Below are 27,141 nucleotides of genomic sequence, written 5' to 3' on the forward strand. Positions count from 1 at the left end.
GGGCTGGTGATGACCCTGAATAGAAGCCATCTGAGGCGATCGCTCTCATTTCAGAGGGGTGTTCACAAGGGAAAGTCAGCAGTCAACATCTAGGGAGAGAAGTTTAGCTTTTCGATTGTCCTCTCAAAAATAGTACTAGAAGATAAAAAGCATGTACATGTAAGACAGCAGTGATGTGAAAAATAAGTATTTAAACGCGTGACCTGGAAAGTCTGGAAAGAAATACAAAAACAGTTGCTTTGGCGGGGGGAGGCAGGATTAAATGTATGTTTTTCTTCCAATTATCCCTAAGGTTATTTCCCACTTGAAAGAAAATCATAATATCTGGCACTGCCTGGACTTTTTTGGAGGAGGGGGGTAATTTTCCAAGGGAATTTCAGGTTTTAGGTGCCGGTCTGAAAAAGAACGTATCGTGTAAAACCCAAGCTTATGCCACTTTCTCCAGGAACTAATTCCTCTTTAATGGGGATGGGATTATTTCTAATTCACGGTCCCCATCGCAACGTCATTAAAGGCTGTGTTCAGTGTCTCGAGCTCCAAACCTTTGTCACGAATAGGAAGGTGGAGGAAAGACAGGAGTTTGGGTAACAAAACAGCCAATGGTATTACCCTCCCAGGTCCGACCTCACCCGGGCCGACGAGAGCCGCAGCTGCATGGGGAGCCAACAAGATGCAGTGAACCGTCTGCAACGCCGCAGCAGCAAGAGAACCCGGCCACCGCAGAAGAGGTCGTGCGAGCCTCCCGCTCCCGTGCCGCGCCCACGAGTGCCGGGGGTGGCTGGGAGGATGAGGGGCGTTGGTAACAGCATTGCCATGGTAACAGTGACGTCCTTTTACCCTGGATCTAATTGGAGGAAACCCCGTGGCCGAAGCCGCAGCCTGCCGGCCAACCGAACTTGCCCAAGCCGACCCACCCTCCTAGCCTCCCCTTCCCCCCTACCGCCCCGCCCCCTTCTCCTCCGCCCCCGTTTCCGCGCGCTCAGTCTTCATTGGCCAGAGGCGGGGAGGGAGGCGGAACTCTCGGGGACATCTCGGCGCGCCATTGGCGGGGGTGGGCGGCCGCGAGGGGCCGGGCCGCGCGGCGGCCCCGCCTCTCGGCTCCGAGGTAGGCTGAGACGGGAGGGTCCTCGGCTAAAGCCAGAAGAGGGATCCAAGAGGTGGGACTCGCGCCGCGGCCGCGGAGACGTGAAGGTGAGCGCCGGGGTCGCCCCGGGGCGCGGGGCCGGGTTGGGGGGACGGGGAAATCCCTCCTCGGGGGTCTGGCGGGGCCTGCGAGTCCGGCGGGAGGCCTTCCCCGGGGTGGGGTCGGGGGGGCGGGAGGGAGAGCGGCGGGTCTCAACGCCCGCTCTCAGGGACAGGCTCCGGCGGGAAGGTGCGGGCCAACGGCCGCTTCCATCTTGGGCCCCAGGCGGGCGCGGGAGCGGCCCTTCCTCGTCACCCCCGCCTCACCTCACATCAGCTTCTACCTCAGGCCGCGCAGCCCGGCTCGGCGGGCGTCCCCCCGACCCCCCAGACCCTCTGGGGCGCCCCGCGGTGTGGGGAGCGTGGGCGGGGGGAGGGAAATTCAACTGGGCCGCGCGCGCGGGGATGGACAAAAGGGGCGGCCGGGCGGCGGGGCGCATTGTCTGACGGCGCCGCCCCCGCCCTCCTGCCGCCCCCCCCCCCCCCCACCCCGGCGCCCGCCCTCAGGCCTCCTCGCCGCGCCCCCCCACCCCGCGCCAGCCCCCCGGGTCCGCGCTCGACCTCGCTGTCCGCTCCCTCGGCCCCCATGGAGAAGACGGAGCTGATCCAGAAGGCCAAGCTGGCCGAGCAGGCCGAGCGCTACGACGACATGGCCACCTGCATGAAGGCCGTGACGGAGCAGGGCGCCGAGCTGTCCAACGAAGAGCGCAACCTGCTGTCGGTGGCCTACAAGAACGTGGTCGGGGGCCGCCGGTCCGCCTGGAGGGTCATCTCCAGCATCGAGCAGAAGACCGACACCTCGGACAAGAAGTTGCAGCTGATTAAGGACTACCGGGAGAAAGTGGAGTCCGAGCTGAGGTCCATCTGCACCACGGTCCTGGTGAGTCCCGCGGACCTTCTCCGGGTGCAGGGAGAAGTTGGGGGCATGGGGGGCGGCGGCCTCCCCTCCTTCCCTCCAGCTTTGTGTGAGGCCCTCCCTGGGACTTTCATGGCAACGGAATGGGGGTCGGGGCTTGCCTGATGGTCTGCCGCTGTGTTTGAGGTGGTTAGCTTTGGCCTCTTTGATGTGTCACTTTAGTTCTTGAGATCAAGAAGCTTTTTTTCCTCCCCCACCTCTCCGTCCTCAGTGGTAAGTAGATCTTTTCCTAGATAGTGGGTTGTTGCATTTCAGTTTTTAAGATCAAGAAGCTCCCCGCCCCCAGCAGTGGTAAGTAGATCTTTTCCTAGATAGTGGGTTGGTGCATTTCAGTTCTTGAGATCAAGAAGCTTTTTGGTTTTTTTTTCTTCCTCCCCAGTGGTAAGTAGATCTTTCCTAGATAGTGGGTTGCTCCACACCAAGTAACTTTGAAACGTGCGAGTAGATTGGTACCAGACTGAAACTCGTTCCTCAGCTTATAGAGGCTATCTGGGAACCGTTCTTCACATGTATTTAATCAATTCATAGGCTCAGGCTTCCGTTGAAAGAAAGTGCGGGACCTTTTGGATAGTGACAGTGTGAAGTCGGTTCTCCTCCCAAACCTAGGAATAATGCAAATTTACTTCGAAAATCTGAATAGATTGTTCATTTTTCAAGTAGAGTAGCTGTTGAGCTTTTTCCTCAAAAATGGGGAAGGGGGAAAGTTTCTTAAATGTGGAAAAGGCACAGCTAAATAAAAAGAATGAAGTATCCTGGTTAATTTCAGTACGGGATAACGTTTCCTTGCTGCTACATAGCCACACTTAAACCCTGAGGTGTTGAAATGAATTCCTATCTGGCGTAGAGTAAGCAGGGAAAGCTGTCCAGGTTTTGAACTGTCCGGTCCTAGCTAGGGTGGCTTTTGGGTGGAGCCGGGTGACTGCTATGATTCACGCTTATTACTGAGAAAGAACATTTTAGCTTTGTCATTGTATGGATCTTTTGATTAGTAAGGTAAGATTTTAAAATTTCAGTACCAGCATTGTATCCGGAATGTTTTTAAGGGTCTGCTAATAAAATACGAAATACCTGATGTCGTTACCTGTTTTCAGTGCCACTTTTACAAGAGGGCTACTAATTTTTGATGTGACTGTTACACATGTTTTAGATGGGCTTATGAAAGACACATCTTGTAGATTGGTGATTTTTCAAGAGGGACAAGAGGGGATAATAACCTCTTGCTCTCCCAACCTTTTTTTCCTTGCTCCATCAAATTCATGGGGCAGGATTTTTTTTCTTTCACCTCCTTTTCCAGTACAAATAATAGGTGATCTGAACAAAATTGGGCTGATGAAGATAGCTGGTAAAGGGGGAAAGGAAGCAATGCTGAGAGTGTGTACAAAGTGGAGAAAACCATACTGAGATTTTTTGTTTTATGAAAGTCATAAGTTCATCTCTGTCTTCCACTCCCTGCCTAGTGTAGAAGAGGCATGTAGGATTTTTAAACTGAATTGCTTACATTAAAAAAATTTGCCAACTTAGAAATAAAAGTGATTGGAGACTTCAGTAGCATGTGGTAGCAGTTGTTGGCAACATCCACCGTGTCATCAAGGAAGACTGTAAGAACTCCCTCTGTTAACAAGAAGCATTTCTGTACAGGTGTTACTTTGGGGCGCTCTCACATCATATTTTAGTCTCTTGTTCTGTGCTGTTACTTCTTTGGAGTTTGTTACTTACCCTGCAGCAATTCAGAATGACCACAGAATTTTTCCTGTTCTCTAGCAAATAAACCGGGAATACTTGTTTTATTTTCTGGCTCCTATAAATTTTAGTTTTTATGATGGCTTAAGTAAAGGCGAGTTTGCTTAGTTGATAAGTGACTTCAAAGAGAGACCAAGAAGATCGTTTCAATAGGCCAGATCCCCTGAAATTAGGACAGGTTTTTTGTTTCGGTTTTTTAAACTAAGTGAAAGAGTTCAGATGCCAGGGTATAAATAAAACATTTTTATTAGTAAAATGGCTTAAGAAACCAATTGTGACTTATTGGCCAACTTACCAAAAAATCCTGAGAAAGCCCATCTTCAAGTTGGCTGTGTTTGAGAGGTTAGCATGTACAGGGCACTGTGCTAAGCAGCAGGGGAAGAACAAAGCTGAGAACCGGAGATTTTGCCCTCCAGTAATTTATAAAAAGGAGTGTATGTGAAAGTACTCAAATGTAAATATGTAATTCCCAGCAGACAGTTCTGAACAAAATGCTCTGTCGTTTGAAGGAAGAAGAAACCTCAGGAAAGGCTTTTCAAGGAGTGGCTTTTGGAATGAGCATCGAGGAGGAGGATGGGAATGGGAGTGTCAATATTTCAGGCAGAACAGACAGAAGGAATATACAGGATCAGCCTTATTCATGGAAAAGGGTTTGTGTGAAGAGCAGGGTATGTGTAGAGCTATTGTAGTAGAAAAGCCTGTAAGAGGGTAGGAACTATGTAAGAGAATGTCAGAGGGAATATTCCATATTTGATAGTGGATTTTTGAATGATGTGTAGGTGGCAGCATCTAGTTCATAGTTTGGGTGCTAATTACCAGTTTGTAATCTGAACTGATAGATAAGAAAGGGGTTGGTTAGTGAACAAGTCTGAAGATTGGTAAATTAGTGATTTAATAAGGAATCTATCTAAATAATGGGGAAAGAAAAATGAAATCTAAAATTGCTGAACATGAGTGCTAAGATTAGGTTTTCTTTTTGCCCCCCTCTGGTAAACAGGAAGAGGAATTTGGTGTGGAGGAAGTAGATGACACTGATGTGTTATAGGAGGCTAGTAGTAAAAGAGTAACATAGAAGATAGGCAGGATTTTGGTCATAAGATATTTTCAGTCTTGTCTTTCTCTTTGATAGAGTAAGTTTTGGGTGGAATTATTTGGACTATTAACTCAAAATGAACATGGTGGACAACTCTCAACCTTTTTGATAATCACTGTATTGAGAGAGAATATTGAATTGTGGAGGCAGTAAAAAATGTTGAAATGCAAGTAATCTAAAGAGCAAACGAAATAACGGGACCCAAATGGTCAAGGCCAAGTTCTTTGTAGAATCTAAGAGAAGTTAGAGAGGAAGCTGTCACCAAGTTATCTGTCTTTGTCATTTGTGAAACCAGAGAGTTGGGCTAAAATTTCTGTTTCTTCCAATTCTGGTATTCTCGGACTATTAAAGTTATATGCTCCCAGTCATTCCACCTATGCTCTGACTTCCAACTCTAATGTGAGTAGTTTTTATAGTCCAGGTTGAAGAACATGTCGTTAGTTGTTAAAGAAATGTTAAAAACAACTTTGTATAGCACAGGGAACTATATTCAATATTCTGTGACAAACCATAATGGAAAAGGACATGGAAAAAGAATGTATGTGTATATCTATAAGTCGCTTTGCTGTAAGCAGTAATTAACACATTCAATATATACAGTCCCCCCCAAAAAAAGTGTTGAAAAGCTGACAATTGCAGTGAAATGCCTTTAGGAAGAGGTGATGAAAAAGTCATGGGTGATCCTATTAAATGTTGGAAATGGTAAAGTTTAAGTAAAAAAGATTAATAAGTTGTATGACAGCAAGGCAGTGGTTAACAAATTGAGTAAGGTGTTCACGAGTCATTAAGAACTTGAGTGTGAGGTAAGGGCAAATTGAAGAAACCAAAGGAGTATACAGAGCCCTTCTCGGACTTGGGAACAAACATCATGTACAAAGTCCATGACTTTGTAAGAACTTTGGAGTTCTTACAAACTCTTACTCTATTACTTTGGAGTAAGAACAGGACACTTCAGCAAATGCAGTATACAAGGTAACCTCTGTCTCACAACCCCGTGTTGTCCTTCTGTATTGATGGTCTTTTATTAGACTGATTTCAGTAGATTGCTTCAGTATAATGTTTAAACAATTTCAGGAGTTAAGGTCTGTGTTCTTTTTTTTTTTTAATTTAATTTTATTTTTAAACTTTACAATATTGTATTAGTTTTGCCAAACATCGAAATGAATCTGCCACAGGCATACCTGGTGTTCCGCATCCTGAACCCCCCTCCCTCCTCCCTCCACATACCCTCCCTCTGGGCCGTCCCAGTGCACCAGCCCCAAGCATCCAGCATCGCGCATTGAACCTGGACTGGCGACTCGTTTCATACATGATATTATACATGTTTCAATGCCATTCTCCCAAATCTCCCCACCCTCTCCCTCTCCCACAGAGTCCATAAGACTGATCTTAAAATATATAGAAACTGAAAGTTGTTTCTGTTGGTGTGTAAATCCTATTACCTTAATTCCATAATACATTTGAATTCAGTTGTGTTCTAAATGAGTGTCTTATAGAAAATGTGTCTAGTACTAGTTATTATTTTGAAGTAAGAAACCAGTATGTTCTTGATAGTTAGTCTCAACGTAAGCTTACTGACATGACTGAAAAATCATGGGCTCTAGAGTCAAGACCGACTATTTTAGGATCACTGCTCTGTAACCTTATAATTTTGCGATTCTAGGCAAGTTTCTTTCAGCCTGTTTCTTTATCTGTGAATTGGTGAAGATGATGCTTGTCTTTATAGGCTTGTAGTTAAGATAGTAGGTAATAGCTGACATTTACTGGGCTTTTACTATATGCCAAGTACTGCTTTAAGAACTTGATATACACACTGTGTTAAGAAAACAGGGACGTGAGGAAGTTAAGTAACTTGGTTGATGTCACAAAACTGAGTTTGGAAGAGCAAGGAATCCAGGTGGTGTGACTCCAGATGAAATTGTGTGAAACACATTTAGCTCTAAATAACATAGTAACTGACTAAAAGATCAGTGTTTTGAGGAATTTGTACAGTTTGATAAATGTAAGTTAGAGGAGGGAGGGAGGGTAGATCTGTCGTGAACAAAACTCACCTGATCTTTAATTTTGATGCCCTCCTCAATAAAATGCAATAACATTTTAAAACTTTTGCATTTTTTTTGCTGTTAAAATGTAAACTCCTTGAAGCTAAAGAGTTCTTTCTGAAGAGTGAAATGGAGTGAAATATTGTATATATGGATATATAAGGCTTGATCAGTGGTTCTCAGTCAGGTGAATTTACCCACCAGGGGACATTTGGCAAGTTGTGGAGATAGTGTTTTTGGTTGTCAAGACTAGGGTGGGAGGGAGGTTTTTTGGTTGTCAAGACTGAGGTGGGAGTGAGGAGGTGCTACTAACATACTGTAAATAGAAGCCTAAATGCTGCTGATCATCACTTAACGCATAGGAGAATCAGTCCCCTGCCACAGAGAATTACCCAACCCGAATGATAGCATGCCAAGGTTGAGGAACTCTGGGTTAGGTCATAAATAAAACAAGCAGTGTTAAGTTGTATTGAATTGTATGACACCTGTCCTTTAGGTTCTTACTAATATATTGGCATCTTGTCAGAATCCTTTGTCTAAGATCTCAGTTATTTTTTATTTCTTTGTCACTCTGTATGCTGTTTAACTCTACAATTCACCTTTCTGGCAGTTACTCAGGGGACCCTGTATTTTCGAATTTCCACCTTAGGATTACCTCTAAGGCCTTGAGCTTTTTTTTTTTTTTTTTTTTTAAAGAAAAAAAAAAAAAAAACCAACAACAACAAAAAAACCCCCAAAAAACCAACCTTGGCACAGAGAAAAAGGATCCAACTGAAATTATAGTGAAACCTATTTAGAAAGTGGAAGTTAGAACTGATGAGTGGCAAGTATTTCCCTCCCTTTCATAACTGCCATTAATAGTTTGGCATACGTGTTTCTAGATGTAAACCCTGTAGTGTGTTTATTTGGATGTTATATAATTATACTAATGCCCTATTGAACATTTAGATTGTAAACAATTTTTCTCTGTTACAAACAACACTGAGAAGAACATCCTTGTTGCATGCTTTATGCAAGAGTTTACTTAGTTAAGTTTTTGGAAATGAAATTTCCAGCTTTTTCCCAGATAGCCCTCGGAAAAAATTATGTGTGTTTATACTGTCATCAGCTGTTGTTGAGAATCGCCATTTCCCATTACCCTCTCCAGCACAGATAGTTGTTTGAGGTTAACAAAAATCTAGTTACTGAAAGGGTTGAAATTTTACCTCCTTGTTCACCTCCTAAGAATGTAATGAGGACTACCTTTGTTCTCACAAAGGGCTAGTTATCAGACTTTTTTTGAATTCTCATACACGGTGTCACTTGCTATGATAAACTTAGACCAGCATATTAAAAAGCAGAGACATCAGTTTGCCGACAAATGTCCATCTAGTCAAAGCTATGATTTTCCCAGTATTTTGTATGACTGTGAGAGTTGGACCATAAAGAATGTTGAGGGCCAAAGAATTCATGCTTTTGAATTGTGATGCTGGAGAAGACTCTTAAGAGTCCCTTGGACAACAAAGGAGATCAAACCCACTAATTGTAAAGAAATCAACCCTGAATATTCATTGTAAGGACTGATGCTGAAGCTCCTGTACTTTGGCCACTTAATGCAAAGAGTTGACTCTTTGGAAAAGACACTGATGCTGAGACAGATTGAGGACAGGAGGAGAAGGGAGGTGACAGAGGATGAGATGGTTGGATGGGATCACTGACTCAATGGACATGAGTTTGATCTAACTTAGGAAGATAGTGAAGGACAGGGAAGCCAGTTCATGGGGTCACAAAGAGTGGAACATTACTTAGCGACTGAACAACACCAGTTTCACTTATAAAATGATAACCATGTCATGAGATTAGGTAATTCAGAGTGCTTGACAATTGGGAAATCTGCTTGATCATATTGATGTTTATTTCTTTATGATATTTATCAATACCAGATTTTGTGTTTAGCACTAGTTCTTTCAGAGTAACAGCAGGTTTCTTTGTACCATTGACTTTCTAGGTATCAAGGAGGGATGGTAGAGAAACATCATTTGAAAGATGTGAAAAGAAGAAAAATTATAGTTCATTTCTACTTTAATAATTAAACACTTAATCCATGGGTAAATCAAATGAAGGTTTCTTGATTATTTCATAATAAATAATTGGACCAGATTATAAATGTTGTTTACATGTTGAAGTATTTAAAGACACAATGATGGTATCTACAACTTCAAAATAGTATGAAGGGGTTAAGGTGAAACAGGTGTGTGTGTGAATTAATATAATAGTAGCTGGCTTTAATGAGAACTCATCATGCTGTTCTCTCTTCTTGTATATGTTTGAGATTTTCCATGATTTAAAGGTTTTTTTTCCCCTAGAAATTTTCCACTCTTAAGTTTTTACATTAGAGAAAAAGCCCTGTACAAGAATGACCATAGTAGCTTTGTTTTAAAACCAGGAAACTGAAAACAGTCCATTATTAGGAAAATGAATTAACTGTGGTATATTCATAGAGTACTACTCAGCAGTAAAAAGGAATGGACTATTGATACATACTGTAATATAGATGAATTTCAAAAACATGCTAAGTGAAGAAGTACATAATGTCATTCTAGTTACATGAAATTCTAGAACAAGCACAAGTAGTCTCTAGGTGAAAAATCAGAAGAGTGGGGACCTCAGGGGATGGAGGAACTTTCTTTGGTGATTGTAACGGTCTTTGTGCTGATACAGATTTGAATGACACATGTATATGTGTTTGTGGAAACTTGGCAAGAATGTGCTTAATGTTTGTACATTTTGTTGTATATAAATTTTTACTTCAAAAGAAAATAAACATTGGCTAGTGACAGTCACGTACTGATACCTTCAGTTTACACAAAAACAAGTAGAATTGTATAGATATATGATAAAGCAATTTGGTCAAAGGTTAATTGGTAAGATATGGGTAATGGGTAAGTAGGTGCTCACTGTTGCCATGTTAGCAGTATAATTCTACATTGCTGTGGTTGAATGCCTTTACTGCCAAAAAAGAAAAAAAAACCCAAAACAGTGAAGCCCATGTCTTGTTGACCTCAAGATAGGAGAACTTATGGAAAGGTATTGCTGTCCACTTAGAAGACTGGACTGATAGACTCTGCACCATTGCTTTTGCTTTTATTTAAGTGCTAAGTAGATTAATGGAGGTAAAGAATGCAATGGAAGACTTACATAATTGACTATACTCTGGCGTGGTGGTTCTCAAACTTCTTGGTCTTAAGACCCCTTTGCACAAACTTTAAAATATTGTGGAACAGCAACAACAAAAAATTGTGGAATCTAAAACTTTTTGTTTGTATAGATTATACCTGTAGATATTTACATTATTAAAATTTTAAACTGAAGATTTTGTAACCCATTTTAGAATAATAAACACATTAGAAATTAACATTACTTGTATTTTTTTTTTTTAATTGTGGTAAAATATACCTGATGTCACTTCCCTTGTGCCTCAGACAGTAAAGAGTGTGCTTGCAATGCGGGAGACCTGGGTTCAATCCCTGGATCAGGAAGATCCCCTGGGGAAGGAAATGGCAACCCACTCCAGTACTCTTGCCTGGAAAATCTATGGGCAGAGGAGCCTGGCAGGTTACAGTCCATGGGGTCTCAAAGAGTTGGACACAACTGAGCAACTTCACTTATACTTCACTTAAACCAGATGTCAGATTTACCATTTTAAGCATGCCATCTGTGGCATTAAGTACATTCGCTTTGTTGCACAGTCATCACCAGCATTTCAGATCTTTTTCATCTTCTCCAGATGAAACTCAACCCATTAAACACTTAACTCCGTATTCTCCCATCCCAGGAACCACCGTTTTACTTTGTCTGAATTTGACAACTCTAGATATGTCATATAAGTGTAATAATAACACCTTTTAAAAAGAAAATTGAGAATGGTGGCATTGTTTTATTTGTTATATCACACCTTTTGTAGCTTGTGGAAAACTCCTCTCGTGAGAGCATGACAGTGAAAAAGCAAATAGTATCTTAATATGTATTATGAAAGCGGTTTGTGCTTGTGCCCCACCCCACTCAAAAAAAATGGGGGGAGGGATCGGAGTTCTCAGAAAAAAACAGAGACATTACTTCGATGCTTACGGTCCATCTGGTTGAAGCTGTGGTTTTGCCAGTAGTGATGTATGGATGTTGGATCATGAAGACTGAACGCTGAAGAATTGATGCGTTTGAGCTGTGGTGTTGGAGAAGACTCTTGAGAGTCCCTTGGATGGCAAGGAGATCAAACCAGTCAATCCTAAAAGAAATCAACCCTGAATATTCATTAGAAGGACTGATGCTGAAGCTGAAGCTCCAATACTTTGGCCAGTTGATGTGAAGAACTGACTCATTGGAAAAGATGCTAATGCTGGGAAAGATTGAAGGCAGGAGGAGAAGGGGACAACAGAGGATGAGATGGTTGGATGGCATCACTGACTGGATGGACATGAGTTTGAGCAAGCTCCCCGAGTTGGTGAGGGACAGGGAAGCCTGGCGTGCTGCAGTCCGTGGGGTCGCAAAGAATCGGACATGACTGAGTGACTGAACAACAACAGGGGAGTGCTCAGAACACACTTTGAAAATTGCTGTACTTGGATCATTTTGTGTGATTGAGCAGGTTTCTAAGTAGTTGTGATTATGTGGTGATAATGAAATTTGTAACACCTTCCCCTCCTTTCTAATTGCCCAGTCCCTCTACCCCCCAGAGTATTCTAGGAGTATAGATTTGGAGACAGAAAAATCACAGACTTGATAATAAAGAAAAATTTATTTTAGGTATTGGGAAAGAAAGAATCCCTGGTTAATTCCTGAAAAACTTACTTAAGAACTCATATTTGGAATGGCTTCTGCTTCCTTATGTTAGAATGGTTAAGGAAGGTTAATCTGATTTCACTCCCCGGTACCCAGCCTAGAAGCTGAGTTGGCATGAATGAAATTTGTAGATAATGGCTTTTGGAGCTGGTTGCATTTAGGTTTGAAAGTTACCAGCTCTTGGAGATAGGAAGTCAGGTTAGCTGTTAGCCAGCGTTGAAGCATTTTAATGAAACTTTTGCACAGATCCTTGACATTTACATTCTTATTCTTATCCATTCTTTTCTTATTCTTACCCATTTACATTCTTTCCATCCATAGGAACAGCACTTTCCATGATTTCTTTAGTCTGCTGCACGTTTTGCTCCAGATGGATTTGCCATAGTCTGGTGCTAAATATATGTTGTAAAGTATCCTCAGTTAGACATTAAAGCTTTGAACATCCTCCTGTATGTTTGCTGTGTTGGAGAAGACTCTTGAGAGTCCCTTGGACTGCAAGGAGATCCAACCAGTCCATTCTAAAGGAGATCAGCCCTGGGATTTCTTTGGAAGGAATGATGCTCAAGCTGAAACTCCAGTACTTTGGCCGCCTCATGCGAAGAGTTGACTCATTGGAAAAGACTCTGATGCTGGGAGGGATTGGGAGCAGGAGGAGAAGGGGACGACAGAGGATGAGATGGCTGGATGGCATCACTGACTCTATGGACGTGAGTCTGAGTGACCTCTGGGAGTTGGTGATGGACAGGGAGGCCTGGCGTGCTGCGATTCATGGGGTCGCAAAGAGTCAGACGCGACTGAACTGAACTGAACTGAAATTCCTGTTGACCCTGTTCTTCTCTTTATGCCCTGAAATAGATTTTGTAGACTAAAGGCTAGACCAGAGGGTTGTATATAGTACAGCTGCAGAGATGAATGCGTTTGGTGCGATTTAGCCATAGATGGGAAAGTTAATCTGCAAATAATTGTGTAATTTCTATAATGTAGAAATGTGTAGATTCACAAAAGACAAAGCTCATGTGAAAGTACACTGGTATCTTCGCCGTTATCCATTTTTGGTAGTTTTCCTAGGATATAGCAAAACTTGACCCATCTACTAAGCTAGGAAGGCACTTTTGACCTATTTTTAATTGCTTGAATGTATTTTCTTTTAGGATGTCTGTCCAGTTGGATTACTTAGGACCAAACTAAGATTTGACTTCCTGTTCTGTTCGTTTTGTTTTCTTTTCTTTTCCTTTTAAGGAACACTCTTGTTTTCTCACTATCATTTGTCTTGTTTTACTTTGCACATTGCAGGGGCTAAAATAGTTTTTGGATGCTAACATAGTTTCTTAGTCTCTAAGGGGAAGGAAGTATGGACATTGATTTTCGCCTTGGTTCTTCTGGTAGCACTGATCTGTAAATGTTGGCAAATTGTGGCTGTGTATGTGTAATTGTTTTTGATGCAGATTGGCAGATTTGGAAAGCAGTATTAGTATTGCCAGTGTATGTATTAAACTGTCCTTCCAGACCTTTGTATTTTGGCCAGAAAGTTGGGAACTTTGAGGTAAAAGGATAACATTCCTATCTTGCTGTTGTGGCCACTCAGTATCCAGCTGCTAAAACATGGAGAAACAGCAGGTCAGAGACAAAGGACTGGACACTACACTTGTTTCTAAGCGTATCTGGAATTGGCTCGGCTGCTTTGGGTGAAGTAAGGGGACAAAGATCGTGATTTTCTTTAACGTTGTAGTTTACACAAGCCTCATTATTTGTCTGAGGCTAAAACTCTTTCTGTTATGTGTCTTCACCACTGCATTGTAACAGCTCTGTAGCTGAGTTGGAAGATAAGACAAACTTCTTCTACAGGAGAGTATTTTTATTTTTTAAGTGCTCATTGTTTAGGAGAGGAGAGAGGGGTATTGTCCTCACAAAAGGGCCCCTAAAAGCGCCACTGTGCTCCAGTAGATGTTGGCAACGGTACTGCTGTCCCTGGTGCTCGTTTCGCCTGCGTCATGGGATGCGCAACAGCTTGTGGGCCAGGAGAAAGACTTCAGAAATAACTGGGGACAGGGACATAGTAAAGTTTTTTCTCTTTTTCTGAGAACCGTGAATTCTTTTTTTGTTTCTTCCCCTATTTGTCTTCTGGGTTTTATCTCCTTGTTTCCTTTTGCCCACAAAAATAATTAACCACACAATTGCTTGGACCACTCTGGCTTCTTTTGCTTTCACTGTGACTACAGTAGCACATATCCCTTTGGATCTGAGGAATCTATATTAATTTCTCTGACCACGATGACAGGTCATCATGTCACATTAATTCATATTAATTTTAGATTATTAATTTGACATATATTTCAACCAGCATTGAATTTTAGATCTTTTATTACTTTTAGAATCATATCTCAAAAGTCTGAACACTTTTTATACAAGGTGGTTTTTAGTCTACGCCCTTTCTCCCAGAATGGCATGTTCACATTCATGAATGTTCCAGAGCTGTTTACATTTTAGTAAATAGAAATTGGGAGATATGAAGACTTGATAACACATCTTTACAGATTTCCCTCCCTCAGGTCAGGATAAGGAAGAATTGTTTGTTGGTCTGTCTGTCAGGGTGCCAGATGAGCAACAGAGCAATGTACACTTACAGCCCAGCGTTTGTCCCCTTGGACTCATGGGCTCCAGATGTTCATTGGCACACAGATAGGGGAGCTGCCAGAGCTACAGGTGAGGCAGTCATTGTCTAGCAGTGTTTACTGTTTGAAGACAAATTTATTGGAGAAGCCAAATTAGCATTAGAAGATTGTTTGATGAGCACAGAAACCAACAAGAAGCAGCAGGCCGGATTATCTTAATGACTAAACTCTCAACTCTGCTGTGTCCAGCCTTGCTACTTGAAGACTCTTCAGAGACCCAAGACCATCTTCTCTGCATAGTGCTGGAGATATTATACTTACAGCGTTTGTCTTTTCATGTGCCCATACCTACTGTTTTGTTTCTTAGCGTGCTGCTGTATTTCAGAGCTACCTCGTAATTCTCTGCTCCTCCTGCTAGTGCAGCCATGAAATTAAAAGACGCTTACTCCTTGGAAGGAAAGTTATGACCAACCTAGATAGCATATTCAAAAGCAGAGACATTACTTTGCCAATGAAGGTCCGTTTAGTCAAGGCTATGGTTTTCCCAATGGTCATGTATGGATGTGAGAGTTGGACTGTGAAGAAAGCTGAACGCCGAAGAATTGATGCTTTTGAACTGTGGTGTTCGAGAAGACTCTTGAGAGTCCCTTGGACTGCAAGGAGATTCAACCAGTCCGTTCTGAAGGAGATCAGCCCTGGGATTTCTTTGGAAGGAATGATGCTCAAGCTGAAACTCCACTACTTTGGCCACCTCATGCGAAGAGTTGACTCATTGGAAAAGACTCTGATGCTGGGAGGGATTGGGAGCAGGAGGAGAAGGGGACAACAGAGGATGAGATGGCTGGGTGGCATCACTGACTCAATGGACGTGAGTCTGAGTGAACTCCGGGAGTTGGTGATGGACAGGGAGGCCTGGCGTGCTGCGATTCATGGGGTCGCAAAGAGTCAGACACGACTGAGCGACCGAACTGAACTGAAGTGAACCTGAACCTGCTAGTGCAGGAGCGGTGATAATGGATATGTCTTGGATGTCAGTCACCCGAGACAGTGCTTCCCAGCTTCTTTGTGTTGTGGCATACAGGAAGAGCCATACTGTATGGCACACTGGGGAAATTGGATCTCTCCCCCAGCTTCACCCACTGCTGTGATGGCCGAGGACATCAGCCCTTACTTATCACTTACGTTAGTCAAAGGCTCTAGGTTTGGAGTATAATCTTGGAGGACCATGTGCGCTAGGCTTTAAGTTTATTCTTTAACAGGCCATTAGGATTTTTTGAACAGTCGATTAACATACCCAGAATGGAATTTATGCTTATTAATCTTACAGCAGGGTATAAAATGGGTTAGAGAAAGAAGAAAACCTAAAACCTGGTAGATCAGTTAGATTATTGGATTAGTTGAAGTGAAATGATATGGTTAATTCTGGGTAGTAGAAATAGGAATGAGACTGAGAGGACAGGTGAAAATATTGGCTGAACAGTTGGTGGTAGGGTGGGAAATGGAGAGTGAAAAATCAGAGGTTGTGATGAGCTGTGGGTAGGAGTGATGGTGCGATGACTAGTAGAAATAAGCAATGGAAATATAAAAACAGGTTTAGAAATTTATTTCTGTTTAGGGCATATTGAGGTCTAGTGGCTATTCATATTTCAAAAGGTGTTAGAATACTCATCCATGTGACACTGCAGAGAAGTAAGATTGTGGATGGAGTGGTGGGAAGGGGGTGTGTTACCTCTGGGAGTTTATTGTATGACCTTCAGCCTTGTTGACTCAAACACATCAGGGTGGAGCTATTTTTCATAGATAGATCCAGTGATAATCAGGCTCATGTAACTGGTGTATGAAACAGATAGTATTCATTTATTCATTTACAGTGAGGAATAACTAGCACAAAGATTGAAGTACGTGTGGTGTGACCAGTAAGTACTCATTCAGGAGGCAGGCTCACATAGGAATCAAGTCATAATGAGGGAGTTGCTTAGGAAATGTGGCATTATGACATGAGAAATTGCATGGCTGCTCACATGTTTAATGGCTGTCATCTCCTGGGTAGGGCATGGATTAGTCAGTGAATTGATTGGGATTCTCACTCACCTAAGAGTATAAATTAATTGTTATCCCTTAGTATCATGGGGATTGATTTCCAGGAGCCTCCATGAAACCAAAATCTGCAAATACAAGTCTGTCACATAAAACGATGTAGTATAATAAGTACAGTTGGTCCTCCAGGTAAGCAACTTCCTGATTATGACTGTATATTGTATCCTTTTCCTTCAGTGTCTGTATCCTTCTTCTGTTTCCATGCCTTTGAGCACTGTTCAGTCTGATTGACTCATCCTTATTTTTAAAGTATATTTACATACTGTCATATTACACTTGTCTTACATTTTTGTTAACTTACTATACAAATGTGTGTGTGTGTGTGTGTGTGACTCTAGATCAAATAAAGTCTTCTTTAGTGGTTTATAGTTAAGAGAGGGGAGATGTGTGTTCCAAAAGTATACTGTGCTTCTTCAAGAAAGTTTCTAAAGTCTTGGAAAATACTACATCCATAGGCTTGAGTGACTAAATATGGGGTGCTAGGGGAGTGATATGAGGGCTTCCCTGATAGCTCAGTTGGTAAAGAATCCACCTGCAATGCAGGAGACCCTGGTTTGATTCCTGGGCTGGGAAGATCCGCTGGAGAAGGGATTGACTACCCACTCCAGTATTCTTGGGCTTCCCTTGTGGCTCAGCTGGTAAAGAATCCGCCTGTAATGCAGGAGACCTTGGTTCGATTCCTGGGTTGGGAAGATTCTGCTGGAGAAGGGATTGACTACACACTCCAGTATTCTTGGGCTTCCCTGTGGCTCAGCTGGTAAAGAATCTGCCTGCGATATGGGAGACCTGGGTTCGATCCCTGGGTTGGGAAGATTCCGCTGGAGAAGGGAAAGGCCACCCACTCCAGTATTCTGGCCTGGAGAATTCCATGAACTGTGTAGTCTGACACTAAGAGTCTGACATGACTGAGCGACTTTTCACTGATCACTGATCGAGGAGTGAGGCCAAGGAAGCACTAGGATAACACTCAGGTTTCTAACTAGGGCAAGGGAGTGCTTTTCTGAAAACAAAATTTAGTACGGGAGGAGAATTAATAGGAGATGTGTTTGGAAGGCAAATTTAATATGTTTTAGGATGAGTGAAGTCCCAATGGCCCATCCCAATGTCCATAAATACAGATAGGAGCACTGTGCCCGGTGCTTAAAGAGACTTGTGTGGTGGTGCGCGGTGATGGAGATTTGTGTACCAAGCAGTGTTCTAAGTAATTTATGTTGAGTCATTCAGTCTTCACAACAGGCTGCAAAGTAGGGATTGTCATTAATTGCAGTAAAATGAGGTAGGAGCTACAGAAGTAAATTACCTAGCTAGATAAAAGGCAGATTTTGTGAGCATTAGCATATAAATATTGGCTAAATTCCTGCCAATAAATATCTAAAATGAGTCCACATCTTGTCAGTTACCTTAAAATAGATAGTGAGCTGTTGAAATGTTTCAGATCCATGATTATCCTAGTGAAATATTTCCTTCTAGTAGCCAATTGAACTATGATAATACAAAGTGTAGTCTTAAAGCCAGACACTTGTTGGATTAAACAAGGGGGAACATATTAACTATCCTTAAAAATTTAGATAATCCTCTAAAAGAGGATTGGAAAGCATATGTTCTTAACAGCCAACTCAATCCTCTGCACATACTTAATATGAAAGAACTTTTGGCCTTATAAATAATCTGAAATACTATCCTCTGCAAACATGAGGTGTCACATATGTATTGTTATTCAGCATCTTGTAATGAGTCTATATTGCAATTTTGGAAGAGTTGTTTTCATAGATTATGACCAGGAATTTTCCAGTTACTCTAAAATACATATTTTAGTTACTGTATTACTCTACTTGGTGACTTCTCTTGTTCCATTACTTTCTTCCTAACTAAAGGGGTTCTTCAGTAAAGGTCTAAGCAGGAACTTCTATCTTTGTCTGGAAACGTCTTCATTTTGCACTTGCTTTTATATGGTACTTTATTTGGTTATGAAATTTTAGCTGACAGTTTTTTTCTCCTCACTTTTAAGATACTTGATTGTTTTCTCATAAAAAATCAACTTGTCAGCCATACTGTTGTTTCTTTCCTTATAGGTAATGTGTCATTTCTTCGGTTGCTTTTAAGAATTTTCTTGTCTTCGACATTCCTCAGTGTTCCCATGCTGGTCTACATATGAATTCGTTTTTTTTTTTTTGGATTTAGTGTGCTTTTCCACTTTGAGGATTATTTATACTAGTAACTGGAAGAATCTCAGCCGTTATCTCTACGTAACATTTCTTCCTCATTCTAATTTCTCCTGGAATTTCTGTTGCATATTATCTTGCATCTTTTTGACTTATCCACATTTTTTCATCTTGCTGGTTCTTTGTTCTGCATTCTGAGGAGTTTCTTCAAACATGCCTTCTCTTTTACTGCTTTTTTAAAAAATAATTTATTTTGGTTGCACTGGGTCTTTATTGCTGCTTGGGCTTTTCTCTTGTTTCGGTTAGCGGGGGCTTCTCTTTGTTGCAGTACACGGGCTTCTCATTGCAGGGGCTTCTCTTGTTGAGGAACACAGGCTCTAGGCGAAGGTTCAGTAGTTATGGCACATGGGCTTACTTACCCTGATGCATGTGGAATCTTCCAAAACCAGGGATCAGATCCCCCGTCCTCTGCATTGGCAGGTGGATTCTTATCCACTGGACCACTAGAGAAGTCCTTTTTTTTAATTTAAAAAATTCTCTCCCCCATCTCCAAGATGCTTTTCTTTTTTTAAATTGAAGTACAGTTGTTTTAAAATGTTGTGTGTGTTTCACCTGTACAGCAAAATGATTCAGCTTTACATATGCATATATCCCTTCTGTTTTGGATTTCCTTCCCACTTAGGTCACCACAGAGCACTGAGTAGAGTTCTCAGTTCTGTACAGTAGGTTCTCATTAGTTATCTATTTTATATATAGTAGTGTATATATGGGGCTTCCCTGGTGGCTCAGCAGTAAAGAATCTGCCTGTAGTGCAGTAGACTTGGGTTCGATCCCTGGGTCAGGAACGTCCCCTGGAGGAGGCATAACAACCCGCTCTGGTTTTGTTGTCTAGAGAGGAGCCTGGTGGGCTATAGTCCCTAGGGTCGCACAGAGTCAGACACGACTGAAGTGACTAACTGTAGCAGCGGCTGTGTATATATGTTAATCCCAGTCCCCCAATTCATCCTACCTTCTCTTCCTGGTATTCATATGTCTGGGTCTCTATTTCTGCTTTGCAAATAAGTTGATCTGTATGATTTTTCTAGATTTCATATATAAGCGGTATTTGTTTTTCTCTTTCTGACTGACTTCACTCTGTATGACAGTCTCTAGATCCATCTACATCTCTGCAAGACGTAGGCACAAATTTCATTCCTTTTTATGCCTGAGTAATAGTCCGTTGTACATATGTACCACTTCTTTATCCTTTCTTCTGTTGATGGACATTTAGATTGCTTCCATGTCTTGGTTATTGTAAATAGTGCTGCAGTGAACATTGGGCTGCATGTATCTTTTTGAATTACGGTTTTGAATTATTGTATCCTATCTTTGGACTTCTGTTATTTTTTTCCTCTCCAATATTTTCGGCTGTTTTAATCAAGAAAAATTTCGAACTTAACAAAAATAAAGAGAATGTTGTAATAACTCCCTGTGTACCATTACCCTGCCCTGGCAATTATGAATTTTGTTTATATCCCCACAGACACACATCCATTATTTTGAAGCCAGTCCTGGGCATCATCTGTTTAATCTGTAAATACTAAAATATATATCCTTAAAGGATTCTTCAAGAGTCTTTATAAACATTTTTCTTAATTTATGTTTTAATGCACACTGTTTCATTTAAGTTTTTGGGTACTAACCATCTGTTTGTTGATCTCTCATCATGGTGTATCTGTTCCTTGATTAGTTTTGTTATTTTAAAAATTTTGGATGTGGTATTTCCTATGGAACTTGTGTGGGTACCTTGGATTATGGAAGTGGTTTTGATGATTTGTTTCTGCTGGGCACAATAAGCCACAGCCCACTTTTACGCACACTTTCAGCTTATAGAGTCAAACATCATATATGAGATAAAAATTTGAATAGCACCTGCACAGATTGTGTTTGGTTTTTAGTTTTTCGTGGGAAACTATGCCCATAACCCCTAGAAGTCCAGGAAATTGCTTTCTTGCTACTTCTCAGCAATGACAAAGTTTTGCTTTTTGCTCTAACTTTGTTTCATCTTCCTATCTAGCTCTTGAGTATCTCCCTTCCTTCCTTTGGAACTTTGCTATAATTTTTTCTACTATTTTATCTATTTCTGTTTAGCATTTTGATTATTTTTAGAAGGGAAAGTGCTTGGTCTCACTGTATTGCCCAACTAGAAAGTTACGTTTCTACCTGTCTATTTAAGGTGATGTTATAAATTTATTAAATACTTCATATAGGAGTGAGTGAGAGGGGTGTGTGTGTATCTTTTAATCTGATATGCTAGTGTTCAGGTCACATTTAATATGTGTTCTCATTTCATCTGGTCAGGTGGGCAGAACCTAAACACACATTCAGACTTGTATTTCAGTTAAGTCTTCTGCTTGTATATTTTGTTTGTGTTAGAATCAAATAGTCGTTAATTTATGGGTCAGAAACGTTGGTAATATTACATCTGATTTAATATAATTTATTGCTAGATAGAATCTTGGAATACATGAAGTTATATGAGATACATCTGAAAAATGGACATATATCTCTACATAACAGTATAACATAACATATATCCGTACATAACAGTAAGGGAAAAAACTCTTTGGGAAAATGGCAAAGGATTTAAACATACTGTTTAAGAAAACTGTAAATAAAATTATAGTAAGATTTTTTCCTTATTAGATTGGAAAAGATAAAAAATGTTTGATAATACCCTGGGTTCAGAAGGATGCTGAGAAATTGGAACACTCACACATTGCTAGTGGGGATGTAAATTAAAATTGCCTGAGGAAGGACGCTTCAGCATCTTTCTTCCAAGGATCAAGTGTACATTTGGTACATTGTTGGAAATACCACCAGATGGGAAGCAACTTAAATGTTCATCAGAGTAGACTAAATTATAGTAGGCATACACAGTGCTCTTCAATGTTATTATGTATTACAGAGTGAGACAGTTATAACATGTGAATAGGGAATGATCTCAGAGGAATTATTATATGGAAAAGGCAAGGTGTACATAGTAGACTAACATGAGAATGGGAATGTATGTGGATTTAAAATGTATAAAATATCTGGAAGAACGTAGAAGAAAATGATGGTGATGGTTGCCTTGGGAGGGGAAGAACTGGCTGTCTCAGGATCCAGGGAAGGGAGAGAGAGTTTATTTTTCACTTTTGAGTTTTAGGTGATGACATGTATTACATATTATTTTAATGGAAACCAGAGTCTGTCTTTGTGTGAAGATCCAAGTAAAGGAAGAAGAATCCTGTGAGGTTGAATTGGAATTGTGGATATATTAGTATGAGATCATGATTTCTCACACACACACACACACACACACACACACACACACACACACACATTTGCTGAAGGAGTTAAACAGAGAAAAGAATGGGAGGGACTTAAAAAAAAAATTTAGAATGCTGATTAATTAATGATTGTACATTATTACTTTGATAAAAATAGAGAATTAGAAAAATTATTCAAGAAAAGTCCTGTGCCATTTTAAGCCCTGTACTTGTACTATGTGTGACTTTTTTTTGCTTTGCATCCATTTCATTACCATGTGGCTATGTCATGGTTAATGTTCATTTAACAAATAATGAGTCTTACTGTGTGGTAGGCAATGTGCTAAATGTTTAACATACCGTATTTACAGAATTTTGTGAATGAAAAATATTAAGGAAACATTTTTATCTGGAAGTTGCTCTACTTAACAGGTTGCTCCTTTGATTTAGTACCTTAGAATTAGCGTAGATTATTAAAACTAGAAAATATTTCTATTATTTTGTAGAAGAAATTAAGGAACTTGTTATAGATGGAAAACCAGATTTTTGGTTCAGCATTCGTTCCACTGAGGTTCAGTTGTAATTTATGATGAATATTGTGAGATTTGATTCCTTTTTAAAATGTACTTTTGGTATCTTGGGCAATTTTTTCTACTTTTTGTTTTAAGATTTTACCATCTTCAAGTGACTTTCTACCTGTTTGTACAGTTGTGCCTTTTCCTGTGACATGGGCTCTGCCTTGGAAATGTCCTCTTCCTCCATGGTTTCTGCCTGTTTATAAAATCCAATAGAATTTCCTGGATGAAATATGACTTCCTTCTTGAGTATTGAATTTTACTTTGATTTTGGTCTCTTGGAATTAAACCTAACAGTTTTTTCTAGAGACTTAATTCTTCCTACTTGTCAGTGGTTCTTTATACTGTATATAATTCTTGAAGTTGGGATTTATTAAAAAAAATAGCTTTAGATAAATAGCTTAGATAAATGTTCCATTTGTTGAACAGTTATGTTACTCTATATTCTTTTGTTTGCTAATTTACTAATTGAATAATTTAAGACCAAAGCCTTATCTCTGATAGATATGCTCCATTGTTTATAGGGTGGTGCTTAGAATGCTAGCTTTATTTTCCGATTCTGGTCCCATCTAATTTATTATATGACTTTGTATAAGTTTCTTGATTCCTTGGTGATTTTATTCATTTTTAAAATTTATCATAATGGTTCTCTCTATATAAATAACATATACATGAGTGGTTAAGATACAGCTTGGCACAGTTTAACATACTGTGTTAAACTATTAAACACAGTTTAACATATTGAACGCTTAAATATTTGTTGAATGAATAATGTAATCTTTTGTGATAATGTGCTGATAAAAATATACAGATAGTGACTACTAGTATATATACCCTGAAGTTAGAAATTGAACATATTAGTAGTATTTTTATTTAATGAATTTCAGTAAGCTGATAGGAAATTGAAACTCCTTAGAACATTTTTTTATTTCCTGTCAATTATTTTGTTTGTGTTTTAAGATTCTTCATTGGTTATTTGCTCACTTAAAAAATCAGTTTGGTGTATAAACTATATAATGAGGAATATGTTTTGTCTATAAAACAAATCACTTATAAGTAAATTTAAGGTAAAAATATTTGTTGAATGCCACAGACTATTAACCACTGCAGCCTAATGAAGTACTTTGGAAAAGTTAATTGAAGTGATGGTTGGACTATTGTATGTAAAAATAATTCACTCCTAGAGATAGAATTAGTATTGGAGTTTGGTTATTCCTAATCTTTTCTCTAAGATATGGGGTTGAGGAATTAGTTACTGTACTAAATTTGCATCACTTATTTCTTGACAGTTTCCATTTCTTGAGTGGTTCTTTACCACTTTTATGATACAATCCTCTTTATTGTTATCCCCATCCTGTTTTTCTGAGATTAAGCTTATTCTAAGGTCTGTCAGTGTCTCCTGAAATGACTTCTATAATAATGGCTATTTCCTCTGACTTTTGCTCGTATTTGAGTTTCTTTGGTCTAGAATGTTCTGTTTCTAGTACATCTTGTAATTTTGGGTAGTTAGTGCACTGACTTAGTCACATGTCTCTCAAAAAGGCATGTACTTCTTGGTTCTGCCTCTTGGTCAAGTGACACTCAGCCCTGGAGGGAACCCGGATTTAGCTCTCCAAGCCTCCCAGGATCATAAAATTTGCTGGTTGAAGAGTTACAAAGGGGATCGCCTGTTTTATCGACGAGAGTAATGACAGGACAAATTAGTGGAAGGGACTTTTAAATGCGTTAATGTTAAAAATTGATTCACTTCCTCTCTACTGACTTTTTACCAATGACCTTATCTAGGAAGATTTTCTCATTCCAGGGAGCCACTTGTCATTTTGGTTTTTACTGTCTAACCTGTATTGAGTCTTCTTTATAATTTAATTTTTTTTTTTTTTTTACAAAAAAAAATGTATATCTATGCTATATACCATAAGTATGTTTAACCTTTACTCTATGTGGTATTAATAATGAATAACTGGTATGTATAATACCTGATATAGCCATGATCATTTTGGTAAGACATAAAGCAGAATCCAATGTTTTTTAATTGGGCTAAAATCTGCATGGCTACTGCTTGACAGCACGTGAAAAGACAGAGTTATTCTGTACCTGTTGTTTCCTTCACAGAGAGCTAGTGGCATCTGACAAAGAACCATGACCTGGCTGAACTCCAGGATGGAAGTAATGCACAAGTCACTTAATAAAAGCCAACACTGTAAATCGTACGTAATGGCTATATGCAAACTAGTGATCAAAGTTAATCATTTTAGAAGGGAAGAGTGTACAGTTTGCTTAATAAGTGGCTGTGTAACCACTAATGCAGTAGCTGTTTAGCAGCTTTCTGAATCCTTGGAAGGCCAGTGTGTCAGTAAGACAGTCCTCATGAGCACTCTCATATATTGCCTCAAGTGATGGAGGGGTGATGAGAGCTAGAATCACGTTTCTCTCTCATCTCCCCATATCTTCATTCCAGTCAGGCTTTTCTGAGCCCCTGCTCCCACATTTCTGCCAAACTTAGTCACAGAGATCTAGGTCTTAAATGTTCCTAGTAGCTTTTTTTTTCTTTTTCTGATTGTAAGTACTGTGTTTTCCAGAGCTGGCACTGTTTTGGAGATCCTCTGTGGAATCTCACTTGGAGAAAAAGAAAAGTGAGAGGCACTTCATTTTACATTGTAGTTCCTTAGTTCAGATGCAAGTAGCGGTGTTGGTTACCACAGTAGAAATATTGTGTTGGCGTTGTTTGATAATGCTTCTCAGAATCTACTTTTGGTTTACTTTTTTTTTAAAGTTAGGGATGACTGAGTCAGTTTGAGATTTAGAAACTCAGAGAACTTTTTTGTGGCTGTCTTACCATTGCACCCCTATAAAAAAAAAAAAAAGACCTAAATTTCAGTGTCCCATAGATGTAATTTTAAAGTTAAAAGTCATCCATGATATGTAAAAATGGCATTCGAGGGATAAGTTACAGTAGTATTTGCTAAGTCACTTCAGTCGTGTCCGACTCTGTGCGACCCCAGAGACAGCAGCCCACCAGGCTCTGCTGTCCCTGGGATTCTCCAGGCAAGAACACTGGAGTGGGCTGCAGTTTCCTTCTCCAGTGCATGAAAGTGAAGAGTGAAAGTGAAGTTGCTGTCGTGCCTGACTCTTAGCGACCCCATGGACTGCAGCCCACCAGGCTTCTCTGTCCATGGGATTTTCCAGGCAAGAGTACAGTAGTATGATTTTGTACAATTCTGGGAAAGAGTTTTTCCTCAAGTTTGTTTCAGTACTATTAAAATTGTATTAGTGATGTCCGGCAACAGAAAACTCTTAAAACATGAGCCTTCAATTAAGAAGCAACATGTAGTCTCAGTTGACTTCAGTGTTTGGGTGTGGTCCCTCTGTTACTTCGGCCTTGGCCCAGCAGCTTTCCAGATGTAAGCCACAGTTTTGATAGCTGCCACTTTTATAATGTATATGGTTCTGGGGCTTCATTAGGTAATTTAACTGTAATCCTAAGTTTAACTTCCCTTGAGCTTCAGACCCTTTTAAAATATATTTTTTTAACCTAAACATATTTTTCATTAAAGATATAAAATGTTTTTATTTCCTTTAACATGCATATAATCACTGCATTTTGTTTAGGTGCTTTTTATTCACATAAACAAGAAAGTTCTTGAGTTAAAGGTATATTTTCTAAGCCATTTTTTACTTCTTCACTATCTATTTGTTGATTTTACTCCCAAAACAAATCTGAGGTGTGTTACTGTTTTAAATTTTCTAAAATAATTTTATTCTCTATAATATTTTTTATTACAGAAAGATTTTTAAATTACTTAACATCAAGCAAAATTGATAGTCCAAGAAGATCTATCATGTTTGTTTTTTGTGACTTTTTAATACTCCTAGGGGCACCTTGTGCAAATACCTCAGTTTGAGAGGCACTGGCTCATTGGATCAAGTGGACATTTCCTAGTACAAAATGAGGGAAAGAAAGACATAAATATTATGACTTAATATATTAAGTCATATATTAAGTCTTAATAAAAGACTTAAATATTAATCCAATTTAAAAAAATAGTTCCACATGAGGGACATGACTCTCGTATTGCTTGAAACGTTTCTAGAGCTCTTCCTCTCGACCCCTGTACTTCTCCCCCTTTTGGATGAGCTCTAGTCTGCAGAGGACACTGAGTAGCCCTGCTCTAGGCCATAATGACTTACTTGTTCTGGGACTGTAGTCTTCTTCATACTCTTATGTCTTAAATATTTTATTTCTCCTCTCTAAAATGATTGCACATCCTTGTTTTCTAACTGCTGCATTCCCTCTGTAACTTCTTGACAAGTCAGACACCCCGTCTCCAGGGAAGCCTGTCTTAACGATGACCATCTGCAATAGAGCGAGACATTCCCTCTGTGCTTCCATAGCCTCTTACAGAGCTGCCCTGTTAATGGTGTACTCACTTCTTTTCTTATTAGACTGTGGACTCTTTTGAGGGCAGGGACTTTATCTTTATATCCCCTCTGGTCAAGTAGAGTGCCTAGCACCCAGCAAGTATCGTGAAAGTGAAAGTCGCTCAGTTGTGTCCAACTCTTTGCAGTCCCATGGACTATAGAGTCCATGGAATTCTCCAGGACAGAATACTGGAGTGG

The 27,141-nt window shown here is 40.1% G+C and overlaps 1 protein-coding gene across 1 annotated transcript in view; it reads left to right on the forward strand.

Moving 5' to 3' along the window:
* The first annotated feature begins 1,083 nt into the window (after positions 1-1,083).
* The window catches only part of YWHAQ (tyrosine 3-monooxygenase/tryptophan 5-monooxygenase activation protein theta), a 31,199-nt gene continuing 5,141 nt past the window's right edge, over positions 1,084-27,141 (forward strand). The window contains exons 1-2 of the mRNA XM_027556104.1: positions 1,084-1,191; positions 1,690-2,062. Of these exons, the coding sequence (XP_027411905.1) occupies positions 1,769-2,062 (294 nt within the window). The 5' untranslated portion in view covers positions 1,084-1,191; positions 1,690-1,768. The remainder of the gene's footprint in view (positions 1,192-1,689; positions 2,063-27,141) is intronic.

This window comes from Bos indicus x Bos taurus, chromosome 11 (genome assembly GCF_003369695.1).
Source record: "Bos indicus x Bos taurus breed Angus x Brahman F1 hybrid chromosome 11, Bos_hybrid_MaternalHap_v2.0, whole genome shotgun sequence".
NCBI lineage: Eukaryota > Metazoa > Chordata > Mammalia > Artiodactyla > Bovidae > Bos > Bos indicus x Bos taurus.